Here is a 15,216-nt window from a genome sequence, read left to right on the forward strand (position 1 = left end):
CTAACATTTATTTAACATAAACCAGAAAGCACTTGCTATAGAACAAAAACAAAAAAACCAGACACACAAAGAGGGAGAGATTGTTTCCGTAGAAAGCACTGCCAAAAAACGCAGATGCCCAAATCTCAGAGTAACCATAAGATCAAAGATGCCCAAAATCTTAAAACTGGAAGTAAAAAAGCTTGAAAGTGAGGCGTCTTATCGTCGTGACGTTTCCGGCGGTTCTCTGGCAGCGATTTCAACTTAGGAAAGTGAATCGGTGAGGAAGATTATCGACGCACTGTGGGATATAAGGATGAAGACGCACAGTAGGAATAGAGGGATTATATTTATTTAATTTGACGCGGAGTGTGTGCTGGAGCCTCAAAATGACATAGAAAAGCTAATTTGTCATTTTTTAAAAGCATAAATAAAAAATAAAACATGTCTTATTTTTATTGGGTATGATGTGACAATGTAACAGTTTCGTTAAGTCATTTAAATGAAAATGAGTTTAGGGAGTAAAAAGTTATTTTGGCCTACCCTAGGGACTTATAAATTATTTTTTAAATCACAGGAAGTGATTTGTAAATTAGGAAAACCACATGGATCAATTTTGCATTTATCCCTAAATTTTAAATTATCAATATAAGATTATCCAATAAACCTTAAAAGCGTTTTTTAAGAACAACCAACATTAACGTTACTTCAGTTTGATTAAAAGTACTTAAATAGGGTATTTTCCAACTTTCCATAAAATTGAAGGGAAGCATCTTCCCTTTCCAAAAAAAAAAGAAAAAAGAAGGGAAGCATCTCAAGCAAATATCTTCCCACGTGCGACCCATTGGCCCGTGTAACCGTGTTGGGACTCGGACTATCTTATGCAATTCCCGTCCCATTTTTTAGCGAGGGTTTACGATCGCACAAGCACTGTGTAGCTGACCTTGTACGTGTCAGCTTTCCCGGTAGCGTTTCCGGGGAATTCCGCTCGGATCTCCGATAAGGTAACCATCCAGATGATCGTACCTTCTTAGGCCCCGTTTGTTTCCCGTCAAAACATTTTCCTGGGAAAGTTTTCTCGAAGAAAGAAATTTTCCTAGAACTTATCACCGTGTAAAGCTGAATTAGCGTCCTTTTGTTTTGGTAACGGTTGCAGACGACGCAGATTTATAGCTGTATGTATGTGTGTATGTGTATGCTGTATAAATTAATTGATGCAATGCTGTGCAAGATGTCGTTTTTAGGGTATTCATCAGGAAAAAGAAAATTAGGGCATATGTTTTCAGAGAGGAAAATGAACGAATTTATATGCAATTGGTAGCTTTAATCTCAACTGAGAAACGGAGAAAAAAAGCTATGCAGGAAATCATTCTGAAATTACAAAGCCATCTATTTGAGCTGTCACTAAAAGAGAAGTGCTGGCGCTACTACACCTCATGGAATTGGTTTTGTAGATAATGCCCTTTTCCTAAAATGGTGAATGCGGTGATTTTATTTGTTTATTTGGTTTATGGAGTTATGGTTAAATTTGTTGCTTCTTGTTTTTGGATTCAGTATTATATCCTGAAGATACTAATGGTCTTATAACTTCAATTAATGTTTTTCTATTAGCTTTCCTTCCTTTTTTTTTTATGCATCAATGATGTTAAGAAGTGATTTTGCTCGAGTATGTGATACAGTGATTAGCAGGTAAGTTTTAGGTTCGTTCAGGTGTGTATTTGTAACTAGTACACTGAACTGAACTCAGTCGGTTCACTGTAATGCATATCTATATTGTTTTAGCATGTAACAACTTCTTGTAATATAAGTTATATCCTAACCAATTATGAGATGGGGTGCTTTGGATTTCACATTATAATCCAGCGAATTATGGTTTGACTCTAATATGCTTATCTTTTTTTTTTTTTTTCTTCCCTATTGCGTTATAGTTAAAATGAGATGGCCTCTTCACAAAATGTCGAGATGGAGGCAGCAAAGTTTCTGCACAAACTCATTCAAGAGTCTAAAGATGAGCCTGCAAAATTGGCTACAAAACTTTATGTGGTGCGTTTAGTTTTTTCTTAAATAAACGTTCTTAATTGCTCTCATTACTTTGTATGCCATAATTGTACGTGTATTTATGTTTATTATATTGCGTCTTTCAGATATTGCAACACATGAAGTCAAGTGGGAAAGAACATTCGATGCCATATCAAGTAATATCAAGGTATAAAGTTCCAATTCATGAATAATTGTTTGTTTCATTTTCTTGTTTTTTTTTAATAAGTAAAAAAATTGGATAATCTCTTCAGATTCATAAAAAAATTGTAAAGGGGAAGCCCATTAAGCTATTTTGATCGGTGTTGGCCTAAAAAGAAAGAAAACCTATTTTGATCTGCGAGAGAATTATTGACTGCTGCCATTCTTCTTGTCCTCTATAAAGTAGGTGGATTGAGTAAATCTTGGTAATTCAGATAGTGAACTGAAGTATTTAATGTTGATTGAAATTGATAGGGATGCATGCTTCTTGTGTGCTTTACTTATATGGTGACATAAAAGGATGGCCGGCCTGATTCAGTGGTGCCGCTGTGCAATGCCGTCTTAACTATCATCATCCTCCCATTCTGACGTTGAGGCATTAAATGGCACCGACATGTGTGCAGTGGAAACTGAAATCTATTTAGAATTAGATTGCCCAAATAACTTTGTGAGGTTTGGAGGAAGATGATGATTATTTTTTAAGGCCAACCTATTTTCCTAAATGGAATTTAGTCTGTTCTGCTGCTTCACAGTTAAAAAGTGCTACTGTGTTTCATAACGAGCTTAAGCAGAAATATGCCTGAAGCAGGAGACTTTTTCCCACCTGAACATGTTTAATTTACTTTATTAGTTTAGTCTTGCTGGATCATACACAAAAAGCACTGTTTGGTAGGAGGATAATGATGGCACATATGGGGCTTTCTAATCTAACATAGAACCCACAAACTTGATTTAAGTTTTTTTTAGATACCCTTAAATTAGTTGCTCTTAATGCTTAACGTCTTCCTTTTATTGCTTGTGTGATAGTCCCTCTTAACTCTGGTATTCTCTGTTTTGGCATCTCTAAGGTATCAGGTGGAGATTGCAACTTGTTAACCTAAGTGCTTGATTTATATTGGTTGACTCGTCAATGTAGTTCATTTTATTTATTCTAACTTCTTTTTTCACAGGGCGATGGAGACTGTTATCAACCAACATGGCCTTGATATTGAAGCTTTGAAGTTATCACGCCTTCCTTTGACTGGTGGTAACCAAATAGGTGATTCAGCATCTGCTCAGTTTCCAGGTAAACTGCTCTTAGTCAAACTGGGATTGATGTTGAAAATTGCTTAATTGTGCCATTTTGGATTATTCTTTAAGATATGGGAACATTTGTATACAGGGTCTTCACATGCAGGTGGGGTTGCAAAAGATTCAAAAGTGGGCTTGGCTGACAGTGAGGTGTCTAAAGTTGACCCATATGCTTCAAACAGGCCGCCTGTTGGCCAAAGCAGTTCAGGGCATGATTATTATCAAGGATCTGTAGCTCATAGGAGTAGTCAGTCTTTTGATCATGAAAGTCCATCTAGTTTGGACTCTAGATCTGCCAACTCACAATCACAAGAAAGGCAGCAAAGGGATGGTAAAAAAGCCACCGCAAAGAGAAAGAGGGGAGATACATCATTACCAGTGGAACAGCATGACAACACTCAGCAACTTGATCCTCGAAACGCTGTAGTTAATCCAAGGAAGGGGAAGATGAACAAGGTTGAACCGTTGGCAAGTCTTCCAGTTAAAGGAGGTGAGCGTACCAATTTTAACATGGTTCCAAGTAGTGGTCAAATGGAACATTTTGCATCTTTGTCTGGTAGCATGAGACCAATGCTTAGAACCAAGCAAGAGGGTCAACATATGATAGAGAAGCAGTTGGATTCGGCAAACATTAGCAATTCAATGTTGCGGGCTCCAAATCCAAAATACCCCGAAGAAGTGGAAGTTTCTTCTGCTTCCGGACAACAGCAAGGGGGTTCCTTACCTTCCCATGATATCAGGGGTGGATGGAATCAAAATAAAACAGGCGTACCATTTGAAAAATCTCAAGTTCCCAGGTTTTCTTCTAATGTTGTTTCTGGTAATATGATGGCAGAGATTCCGGCGCAGCACTCAACAGCTCCATCTCTTGGATCAAGTAAGGATCTGAAAAATGTTTTAAGTTATGGATTTAAAATTGTTGGAAAATTATAGACCTGAGTTTTGGGGCTTGAAAATCCGGAAATGTTTCAAATTTAACCGGGGTCCAAGTTGGTGTAACTAACTTTAGAGCTAGAGCCATGTGGGTAAAGAGTTTATTTTTGATGAGATTTCTTATTTTTGGATTGCGCTTTAGTGTTGGCCCTGATTAACTTATGCCAAAAATTTATTATTCTGGAATAAATCTTTTCTTTTGATTTTTTCCCTAAATGTTGGACATTGAACATTGCTTATAAAGAATCTCAATATTTGAGTCTAAAGATGTCCTGGATCTGATAATGATATCTCAATGGGGTATTTCTGGAATTTTTAGGTGCTTTTGGCAAGGTTCAGGGAGGGATGGCCATTGCTTCTAATTCTTATCCAGTAGTAGAATCAGGATTTTCAAGTCCAATGCGATTCAGTGGTTCTTTGGAGCATGAAGGAGGAAGTTCAAACATGTTAGCTGATGCAAACAAGGTTGTTCAGGTACTTTCTATTCATAATCATTACTTCCTGTGTCTCGGATAAATTAAGAGTGTGCTGCTATATCAGACCTGTAATTTGTGCTACATCCCAAAATGAGTATCTTATTTTCCTATTTAGATATCTAAAAATAAATGTCCACTTTCAAAAAGTCAAGAAAATTATTATCTTCATTTTCCCTTGTTACCCTTACCCATTCAAAAATATACCAAGAGACTCATTGGTATATTTTTGAATGGGTAAGAGTAAAAAGTACTAGTTTTGAGAATATTTTGTGCTGTTTCAAATGAAGGCACTCATTTTAGGATGGGAGGAGGAGGTAAACTAAAAAAAATATGCGGAAGAGGGAGATCTCATCCAAAAAGTACTAGTTTTGAGAATATTTTGTTTTGATAAGTAATCGAGATATCGTTAAAAGTGTAAGGCACCCCAATTACACAAGGAGTACACAATAGAAGCCACTTAACTAGTAGGAGTAAAGAGAACAAGAAAATAATGAAACAAAAGCAACTATCCAAAGATATATGGTGTTGAAAAATAAAGATATAATTTTCTCTAAAGTCCTCTCACGGTCCTAAAAACTTTTATCATTCATTTTCCTCCATAGACATCACAAGAGGTACAAATGCACTATCTTCTACATAGCAGAATTTTGAGTGCTGTCGGCAATCCACCAACAAGCAAACTAGTCGACTACTTGTCTAGGAATAACCCAAGATAACCTGAAACAACTGAAGAAAACATTCTAAATAGCACAAGCAACTTCACAATGAAGAAGAAGATGGTCTACAAACACCCCATTCCTTTTACACATATAACACCTATCAACCACAATGGCACACATCTTTTGGAGATTGTCCATGGTAAGGATCTTCCCTAGGGCCGCCGACCAAACAAAAAAGACCACCCTCAGTGGGACCTTAGTCCGCCAAACACTCTTTCAAGGAAAACAAGAACCATCATTACAACCTATGATACTATTGAAGGAATTGACACCAAACAACCCTCTTTTGGAGGGCGTCCCCTACAACTTGTCATCCCCTTCCCTTCTCATTCTCACTAATACAACATCTTGAGGAATGAGGCAAATACATCTACCTCGCAATCATGAGTTGCTCTAGCAAAGCTTACGTTTCACTGAATAGCACCTCCAGAAAACTCCATGTGAGCCACAATAGAAGCGCTTTTTGCTCATTTAATACCAAATAAAACTAGAAAGGCTTCCTTAAGGGCCATATCTCCACACCAAAGATCATGCCAAAACCTAATCTTGGAACCATCTCCCACCTTAAATCTGGTGTGACTACAAAACATCCTCAAACACCTCCTAATATTCTTCCATAAACGCACCCCATACCCCCAATAGGCTCATTAGAGCACCACCCTCCCCAAGAACTACCAAACTTAGAGTCCACCACCACTCTTTACAAAGCGTCTCTCTCAAGCCCATAGCGCCATCGCCATTTACCTAAGAGAGCACGATTGAACCTCAACAAGTTCCTAACCCTTAACCCTCCCTCAAAGATTGGTGTACAAACCTTGGACCAACCCATCAGGTGATATTTGAACTCTTCGTCTAGCCCACCCTATAAGAAATCACATTGAAGCTTCTCAATGTGGTTTGCAACACTTGTGGGGAGAGGAAAGAGGACATGAAATTTGTAGGTAAGTTGGGTAGAATACTTTTGATAAGGTTTAACCTACCACCCTTAGACAAAGACATCATTTTCCAACTAGCCAACTAGAAGCAGGTCAATCTCGTTTGATGTCTTCTTGCTCAACATATGTTGGTGTAAACAAGTCAATCTAGTGCATATTTATTTTTTATGTTTCTATTGAGTTTTGTGTATGTTTATTTCCTAGTAGGCTCACTCTTTTCATTGTATTTGTTTTTTTTTTTTTTGTTGTTGTGATCTTATTGATTTAGGTCATGTTTAAAATTTGTTACGCATGCGTCATCTCCAACTCTGCCATTTAAAACCTTGTGTATTTATCAACTTGCCAGCATAACATGAGTTTTTTTCCCAATAGAGTGGCAGGCAAAGTAATGTTTCAGAAATGAGTATGCTTAGGAGTGCGGCTCCTAGAGATACAGGAAAAGCCCCATTTCCCCATGCTCCCACGGCTTCTGGCATGCCTTTCAAGGAACAACAGTTGAAACAGCTTAGAGCCCAGTGCCTTGTCTTTTTAGCATTCAGGTTGGTATCACTTATTTAGCATCTGCTGTTGCTTTTTCAGTATGTTTCTCAAGTCAGGTTGTTATAAGCAGTGGTTTTCTATGTGCAGAAATGGTTTGTTGCCGAAGAAACTACATCTTGAAATTGCACTTGGAAACATCTTTCCTAAAGAAGGTAACTTATATTTAGTAATTTTTCTTGATTGGTCTCCATTCATTAACTTGGAAAAAATCAGGTGGCAATACAGATGGACCTCGGAAAGAGCTGAGTGACCATAAAGGAAAAGCGCAGTCTTCGAATGAGCCTAGTGGCAGCCCTGATGTCATGATGCCATTCGGAAGACCAAACACTGTGAGGGAAACTGATATACTCCCTCCAGTTGCCTCATCTACTGGAAGATTCATGGAGGCTGACACCTTCCCAAGAGAAGCCGAGAGCCTAAAAATGACTGAGGACAAAAACAGCCTAACTTCAGACATTTCTGTACTTGCAGAAGAAAATAAACATCTTCTAGCTGCAAGAAAACATGAGGCTGAAACGCAGACTCAGGAAATAGCAGCTTCACAGGCATGTTTAACCATGGTCCCACAGCAGCCTGGTTCTTTAAATACAAGGGGTGCATTAGCTGTTAGTATTCCTGCTGAAGATGTCGAGAATGGCCATCTGCAAGTTGGAAGGGCTAACCAAGCGTCTTCTGTAATGGGCAGAAGCTGGACTGGAATTGGTGGTCATAGTGAGGTTTCTAGGGGTCCCATGCTGGCCTCTTCTCTTCAGCGTGAGTTGGTGCCAGAAAGAAAAGATAGTAATCCTGGTCAGTTTCAAAACCTCAGTAACAGCAGTGGTCCAGGGAATCAACATGCGGATAGTCAGTTGTCTTCTTTTACATTGAAAGAGCAATGGAAACCTATTTTGGGAGTTGTCAATGATCATCACACCGCAATTCCAATGAAGGATGCTAATGTGATGTCAAAACGTGTATCCCAGGGTAAGAACCATGCCTCTAAACAAGACAAACCAGTTCCTATTGATGACATGCTAAATAATGGTATCTTGTTTACTGCAGAACAAGAAGAGGAAGATAGGTCAGTATCTACTGATTCACCACCCTCTCCAAAATACACCATGTCAATGAAATGGCTTATGGAGCAGCAGAAAAAGAAACTCCTAGTTGAGCAAAGTTGGGTACAAAAACAGCGGAAAACAAAACAAAGAATTGCCACTTGTTTTGACAAGTTGAAGGTTTGTTGTAAAACTTATACTTGAGTGCTTGACATTTAGTTATTTCCTTGTTATCATTATCTGAGCACTGGTCAAATTTGTTTGTCTGGCAATTATCATGGTTTTCAGCTATCCTAATCAAATTTTGTTTTCTTGGGCTTGGAGGTTCGGAATTAAAAGTTGCTGGTTTGTTGTCAGAATCAATTTTTGTTTTCTTGGGCTTGGAGGATTGGGATTAAAAGTTGTGGGTTTGTTGTCAGAACTTAATTCTTGTCTGTCATACTGTAGTATCAGAGTATGGGTGATACCACAGAGACGGCAACCAACCAGTGTATTTGAAACGGAGGGTTTCTGCAAGTGATGTTCATAAGTAATCCCTCTTGTTACTGGCCCTGTATGGTGTCAAACCTCTGTTTGCTATTTTAACAAAGTTTCTAACTTATCAAAAGGCAGAGGATATATACACATTGCAAAATTGAATAATGCTGATTTTTTGACTAAAGTGATCCATTTGTGTTAGAGGCTATTTGAGGACGGAGCGTTTTAGAAACTCAAGGAAAGAGTACTCTGACTTTCTTGGTTCTGAAAAGATGCCTCTGTTTTTTCCCATAGTTGGGGGGGGGGGGGGGGGGGTTTGCAATTTGAATATTTAATTGATGAAAATATTCATCTAAACGATGTGTTGCCATGATATGGTCTTAATTCACTTAGCTCACAAAACACACACACATTTTACTATGTATTCAAGAAGATGCTCTGTTAGTAGGGCTAACTTTGTAAAAATATCTGAGGACGGAGCGTTTTAGAAACTCAAGGAAAGAGTACTCTGACTTTCTTGGTTCTGAAAAGATGCCTCTGTTTTTTCCCATAGTTGGGGGGAGGCGGGGGCCGGGGGAGGGGGGGGAGGTGTTGCAATTTGAATATTTAATTGATGAAAATATTCATCTAAACGATGTGTTGCCATGATATGGTCTTAATTCACTTAGCTCACAAAACACACACACACACACACATTTTACTATGCATTCAAGAAGATGCTCTGTTAGTTGGGCTAACTTTGTAAAAATATTTGATGTTGCATGTGGCCCATTTATGATGCAGGAAAATGTAAGCTCGTCAGAAGACATATCTGCAAAAACCAAAAGTGTCATAGAATTGAAAAAACTTCAACTGCTGGATCTTCAACGCCGCCTCAGGAGGCAATGGACCTTCCTAAAGTTGATTCCAAATTTTAGTTATACTCTTATCACTTTGACGCTAAATTTCTTTTGTTTTGTGCAGTGATTTTCTGAATGATTTTTTTAAACCAATTACAACTGAAATGGATCGCTTGAAATCATTCAAGAAACATAGACATGGTAGGAGGATAAAGCAAGTTGAAAAGTTTGAGCAGAAAATGAAGGAAGAGCGACAAAAGAGAATTCGTGAGAGGCAGAAGGAATTCTTTAGTGAGATAGAAGTTCACAAGTATGTATTTTGTCTGTTCAGTTCTGACCATTCAGTTTTCTCATTTAATCTTTTGATGCATCGTTGTCGATTTCTTCGCGTGCTTCTTAATAATGGTATGCCTTTGAGCACAATTCATACGCTTATTGACTTGCATGATAACCTGAACTTTAGGGAAAGACTGGATGATGTGTTCAAAATTAAGAGAGAGCGCTGGAAGGGTTTCAATAAGTATGTGAAGGAGTTCCATAAGAGGAAGGAACGTATCCATCGAGAAAAGATTGACAGAATCCAGCGTGAGAAGATTAATTTATTGAAGATCAATGACGTGGAGGGGTATCTGCGAATGGTGCAGGTTTGATTTGTCTTACTAGATTCTTTTACTGATGTAACAGCGGCATGATACCTTTATTCTTCTTGCATAACATTTCCGATAATCATATTAGGATGCCAAATCAGATCGTGTTAAACAACTTCTCAAAGAGACAGAGAAATATCTTCAAAAGCTTGGATCCAAGCTACAGGAGGCAAAAACTACAGCAGGGCGTTTTGAGCATGATATGGATGAGATAGGAACTGAAAGTGTTATTGAGAAGAGTGAAACTACTATTGAAAATGAAGACGAAAGTGATCAGGCGAAGGCAAGTTTGTTGTTTGTGCTCTCTATTTTGTTTACATTCATTTTTACTAATTTATGTTATTGTGTATTCTTTGCAGCATTATATGGAAAGCAATGAGAAGTACTATTTGATGGCTCATAGGTATTAATGCTGCCTTTTTATTTATTAATTAATTTATTTTTAATCTTATACTCTTAGCTTTTGCTGTCACTTTGCAGCTGATGGTTTGAATTTTATATTTCTTGTGAAATCTGGATGCCTTGTGGCCACTGATTCATCAATTTCTTTTGTTTATAAATATTGAATTATATGCTCTTGCCAAAAAAAAAAAAAGAATTATATGCTCTTTTCCTATATACTCCCTGTGTACCTGAGTAGCGCTTTTCGCTTTTAATGATATTTCGATTGCTTATCAAGCAAAGAATTATATGCTCTTGCCAAAAATCTGATAATCTAGTTGATTGCTGCAGCATAAAAGAGACCATTGCTGAGCAGCCATTATCCCTTCGGGGTGGAAAACTAAGGGAGTAAGTTGACTGTGCACTCTCTAATTATAAATGTATCTTATCTTGGCTTTTTTTGGTTGTTTGGGTTATTTATTCTCGGGTGGCTGTTTCCTGCTCTCATTTTAATTGATATTTATTACTGCCCCTTTAGTAACTTATTGACTGGAATTTTTATCCAATCCTGTTCTCTTGTGTGGAGTATGCTCTTTGTTGTCTTCTTGAATTTGAATTCTTAGTGACTGCAGTTTTTGACCTTCAGGTATCAAATGAATGGCCTAAGGTGGTTGCTTTCCCTGTACAACAACCATTTGAATGGAATTCTTGCGGATGAAATGGGCCTTGGTAAAACTGTTCAGGTATGGGTTGGTTCTGAATCAGTCATACCCCAGCAGCAGTCTATGTTCTAGTTTGTTGTTACACTGCTCCCCATCATTGTATATGTTAACAATTTAACTTGTGGGTTCGTAGGTTATTGCTCTAATTTGTTACCTCATGGAAACCAAAAATGATAGAGGGCCGTTTCTTGTGGTTGTGCCGTCATCAGTTCTACCTGGATGGGAGTCAGAAATCAACTCTTGGGCCCCTAGTGTGCATAAAATCGTCTATGCTGGGCCTCCAGAGGAGCGGCGTAGGCTATTTAAGTAATAACTTTTGAGCACTAACTACTGTTTTAATTTGCTGATTTTGCTTCTTTTTTGAACTTTTGTGTGCTATTTGTCACTCAGCTGTTCCTTTGTATTGTAGGGAAAAGATTGTTTGTCAGAAATTCAATGTCCTTCTGACAACATATGAGTATCTGATGAATAAGCATGATAGACCAAAACTAAGTAAAATACACTGGCATTACATTATAATTGATGAAGGCCATCGCATAAAGAATGCTTCGTGTAAATTGAATGCTGAATTGAGGCACTATCAGAGCTCTCACAGATTGCTATTAACTGGAACACCACTACAGGTGTGAGATTATTCTTTTGTTGTGCTTTTCTCCAATTTATTGTTCTTAACTCTCATTTGTGCATTGATATAAGAATTACAATTTGTCTAATAACTTCTACGTGTGCTTAGTGTGATTTTGCTTTCCTGTTATTTTTTTCTTAAACTTGATGTTGTTTGTGGACTAATTTCTTATTTTCTTTTTTATGTAGAACAATCTTGAGGAATTGTGGGCACTGCTTAATTTCTTGTTGCCTAACATTTTTAATTCATCGGAAGATTTTTCTCAATGGTTCAACAAACCATTTCAGAGTAATGGTGATAATTCACCGGATGAAGTAAGCATTAAACTTGTTCTCTTCTTAAGACATTGATTGTTTTGCTCTCTTATGTAAATTCTAGTTGCATTAATCTCTATAACTCTAAATGTTTGCATCATGACAAGGCGTTACTGTCCGAGGAGGAGAATCTTTTGATCATAAACCGGCTTCACCAAGTTTTACGGCCATTTGTACTTCGGAGGCTGAAACACAAGGTACTTATATGATATTTTATGCTCAGCAATCACATTTACCTTTTAGGAAGTTTTTAAAGTATACATTGATGCATTGGAGTTCATTCTCATTAAATGAAAATGGTGCTGAGTGTCGGTGGCTCTAGTCCTGCTTCTTATGGTGTAGTTGTACATTTCAGAGAAAATTACTTCTCAGTGGTCATCATGTCTGTCATATCTGTATGTATGTATATATGCACGCCGTGTAGCTTCAGAATCCTTGGTTGGTAATTTTTTTTCTCCAGGTGCCTAGTGAATATAATTAATACTGCCAAAGTGCTTTGTTGTCAAGACCCTTTAACAGTAGCATTTTTCCATATCTAGGACATGACCATATGCATGCATAAAATGCCCTGAGGTACTAGTGGTTCTACTTGCTCTGTTAAGCTATTGCAGTCGCACCTGAAATTCTGAAAGTATTATTTATTGTGTTCTTTGTAAATTTAGTGATGTTATGATCATATGTTCATTCTAAATTGATGTACAAATTTTCCATACAATTGATTTTCTCATTGGTAGATTTGAGTTACATATATATAATTATTTATTGTGTTCTTTGTAAATTTAGTGATGTTATGATCATATGTTCATTCTAAATTGATGTACAAATTTTCCATACAATTGATTTTCTCATTGGTAGATTTGAGTTATATATATATATATATATATAAAAGCCGAAACCCCTCCCAGAAGTCCTTAAAATTGCGACATGTAGCGTGAACCCATTTTTTTAAAGGCTAAATTGATTTTTTAAGGCATAATTTTTTAATCGGTTTTTTAAGAGTGAACCGGTTTTTTCTTAAAAAACCAACCAATCATTAATTAGTGTCATTAATTGCGTTAATTGTATTTCAAGAGTTCTCCATATATAAATTATTCAATAAATTAAGTATTATTAATGTCCGAATCAAATAAGAAAACAAATAATATAAATCAAATTATTTTGTATTAATACATCTGGTCAATTTAATATGTATATTAATATGTTTAGGATTCTCAAAAAAAAAAAAAAGAAGACGTGTATATATATATATATATATATATATATATATATATATATATATATATATATATATATCGGTTTTTTCGGTCATTAATTGCGTTAATTATATTTCAATATAATCCACATGTAATTGATTAGCGTCATTAATTGCGTTAACTATATTATAATCGATGTATTCTTCTTGCTAATTTTTTTTTTTTTTAAATTTTTTATTTTTTTTATACTATTCATTTTAAATCATATATACTTATAGGAACAAAGATTTAATTTTTTTTATTTAAAGAGGTGAGATATATTTTTATACGTCTTTTTAACTTATAATGAAAAATGATGTGTTTAAATCAAAAAATAAATTATAATAAAGAATTTTGCGCATAGCCCGAGTTATAAGCTAGTTCCATTAACAACTGGACTTGTTACAATGTTGTAATGAAGTTTTAAGTGCATGACATAAAACTTAATCTCTTCTAAGGGCTTAGGAAATAATTTTGAAAAGTGTTTGGGTTGGTTTTGTAAAGTTTTGAGAAGGGTTTTGGGTTTTGAAAAATGTAAAAATTGAGAATTGATTTGGTTGCGGCCACATTTGAAAATAAGTGTTGTATGTGGGGTCCATAAGAGAAAATTTGTTTTGGTAAAATTTTGATGAGTTATTTCTCAAAAACAAAAAGAAGGCCTTTAGCTCCGCTACAGTCCTCTCCTTGTCTTCAAAGCTCCCTCTGAACATTTATTTCTTTCCAAATACACCACATCAAACAGGGTGGAATCATCAATCAATAAAGCTTTCACTTTGAGGACTACCAAACTGTCCTCGCCAACCAGCAAGAAACGATGAGGCATGACCCACCCTAACCTGAATAGACCGAAAATGGAGATCCATAAGGCATTGGCTATCTTGCAATGGAATAGGAGGTGGTCAACAAATTACCCACTCTTCTAACAAATGCAGCACCAATCTACCACAATGATATTTCACTAAGGTGCCTCAGCGGGTGGCTTTTTTGGGTTGGACTGCGGCCCTAGGCAAAATTTTGACTCATGACACGCTGCGTAAGAGGAACATAGTGGTAGTGGAGTGGTGTTGTATGTGCAAGAAGACCGGAGAGTCAGCCGATCATCTTCTTCTCCACTGTGAGCTTGCAAGGGCTCTTTGGCACATGATTTTTCAGCGGTTTGGGTTGCATTGGGTCATGCCTTGCCGGGTGAGGGCCTTGTTTGCTAGCTGGTGGTCGGGAGGTCGTTCTCGAAGCGCGGTTGTTTGGAAGATGATTCCTCTGTGTCTTATGTGGTGTATCTGGAATGAAAGAAATGCTAGATGTTTTGAAAATTCTACTAGGACCGTAGAGGAATTGACTCATTTATTTTTCTTTACTCTTTACTCTTGGACGGCCGCTTGGCTAGCTCCTTTAGTGATTAGTTTCTCTGATTTTCTTTTTCATTTCTCTCCCTCCTAGGCGCTCTCTGTTTATACTTCCCGTGTATATGGGTTGCGCCCCTTTGCGCTCTTTTATATCATCATTACTTATCAAAAAAAAAAAAGTTGTCCAAAGTGAGGATCTTACCTAAAGCAGTTGGCCTAGTGAAGAAAGCCACAATCAAAGGGGTCTTACTATGTCAAATACACCTTCAAGAAAAGGGAGTGCTAACATGGGGATTAAGACATTATAGAACATTCTTACATCAAACTACCATCTCTTGAAGGGGTTCCAACAAAGCTTGTCAACGTCTTCTTGTTTCAAATTAATGGAATACACTTGATTGCAAACCGTGGAAAAGAAATCCAACTCCCAATCATGCTGCTCTAACAAAATTAATGTTCCACTGAGCTGAGCAATTATAGAACTGAGGATGATTTACCACGAAAGCATCCCCAAGGCAGGCAATGCTAAACAACTCCTGAAACTTTGCCTTAAGGGGCTGTTCCCCACACCACATGTCATTCCAAAAACTAATCACAGAGCCATTTCCCACCTCATATCTAGAAAACTCATCCCAACCCCTTCTAATGAATTTCCAGAGACCCACCCATATGATCCAATGACTCCATTAGAGCACCACCCACCCCTCT

General features: G+C 37.1%; 1 protein-coding gene across 4 annotated transcripts in view; it reads left to right on the top strand.

The window, feature by feature from the left end:
• The first annotated feature begins 871 nt into the window (after window positions 1-871).
• The window catches only part of SYD (P-loop containing nucleoside triphosphate hydrolases superfamily protein), a 34,297-nt gene continuing 19,952 nt past the window's right edge, over window positions 872-15,216 (top strand). The window contains exons 1-22 of one of the 4 annotated variants that reach the window (XM_088513723.1): window positions 873-983; window positions 1,908-2,022; window positions 2,124-2,185; window positions 3,168-3,283; window positions 3,380-3,778; window positions 4,124-4,165; window positions 4,541-4,695; window positions 6,724-6,890; window positions 6,979-7,043; window positions 7,105-7,854; window positions 7,933-8,108; window positions 9,189-9,286; window positions 9,369-9,554; window positions 9,708-9,888; window positions 9,980-10,174; window positions 10,251-10,294; window positions 10,624-10,680; window positions 10,919-11,015; window positions 11,128-11,300; window positions 11,404-11,617; window positions 11,808-11,933; window positions 12,041-12,130. In XM_088513723.1, the coding sequence (XP_088369849.1) occupies window positions 1,918-2,022; window positions 2,124-2,185; window positions 3,168-3,283; window positions 3,380-3,778; window positions 4,124-4,165; window positions 4,541-4,695; window positions 6,724-6,890; window positions 6,979-7,043; window positions 7,105-7,854; window positions 7,933-8,108; window positions 9,189-9,286; window positions 9,369-9,554; window positions 9,708-9,888; window positions 9,980-10,174; window positions 10,251-10,294; window positions 10,624-10,680; window positions 10,919-11,015; window positions 11,128-11,300; window positions 11,404-11,617; window positions 11,808-11,933; window positions 12,041-12,130 (3,498 nt within the window). In that variant the 5' untranslated portion in view covers window positions 873-983; window positions 1,908-1,917. Of the gene's footprint in view, window positions 984-1,907; window positions 2,023-2,123; window positions 2,186-3,167; window positions 3,284-3,379; window positions 4,166-4,540; window positions 4,696-6,723; window positions 6,891-6,978; window positions 7,044-7,104; window positions 7,855-7,932; window positions 8,109-9,188; window positions 9,287-9,368; window positions 9,555-9,707; window positions 9,889-9,979; window positions 10,175-10,250; window positions 10,295-10,623; window positions 10,681-10,918; window positions 11,016-11,127; window positions 11,301-11,403; window positions 11,618-11,807; window positions 11,934-12,040; window positions 12,131-15,216 lie in introns of all 4 variants that reach the window. The other 3 variants (XM_059589650.2, XM_088513722.1, XM_088513721.1) reach the window with 3 other exon arrangements.

Source organism: Corylus avellana, chromosome 2 (assembly GCF_965113065.1).
Source record: "Corylus avellana chromosome 2, dhCorAvel1.hap1.2, whole genome shotgun sequence".
NCBI classification, from domain to species: domain Eukaryota; kingdom Viridiplantae; phylum Streptophyta; class Magnoliopsida; order Fagales; family Betulaceae; genus Corylus; species Corylus avellana.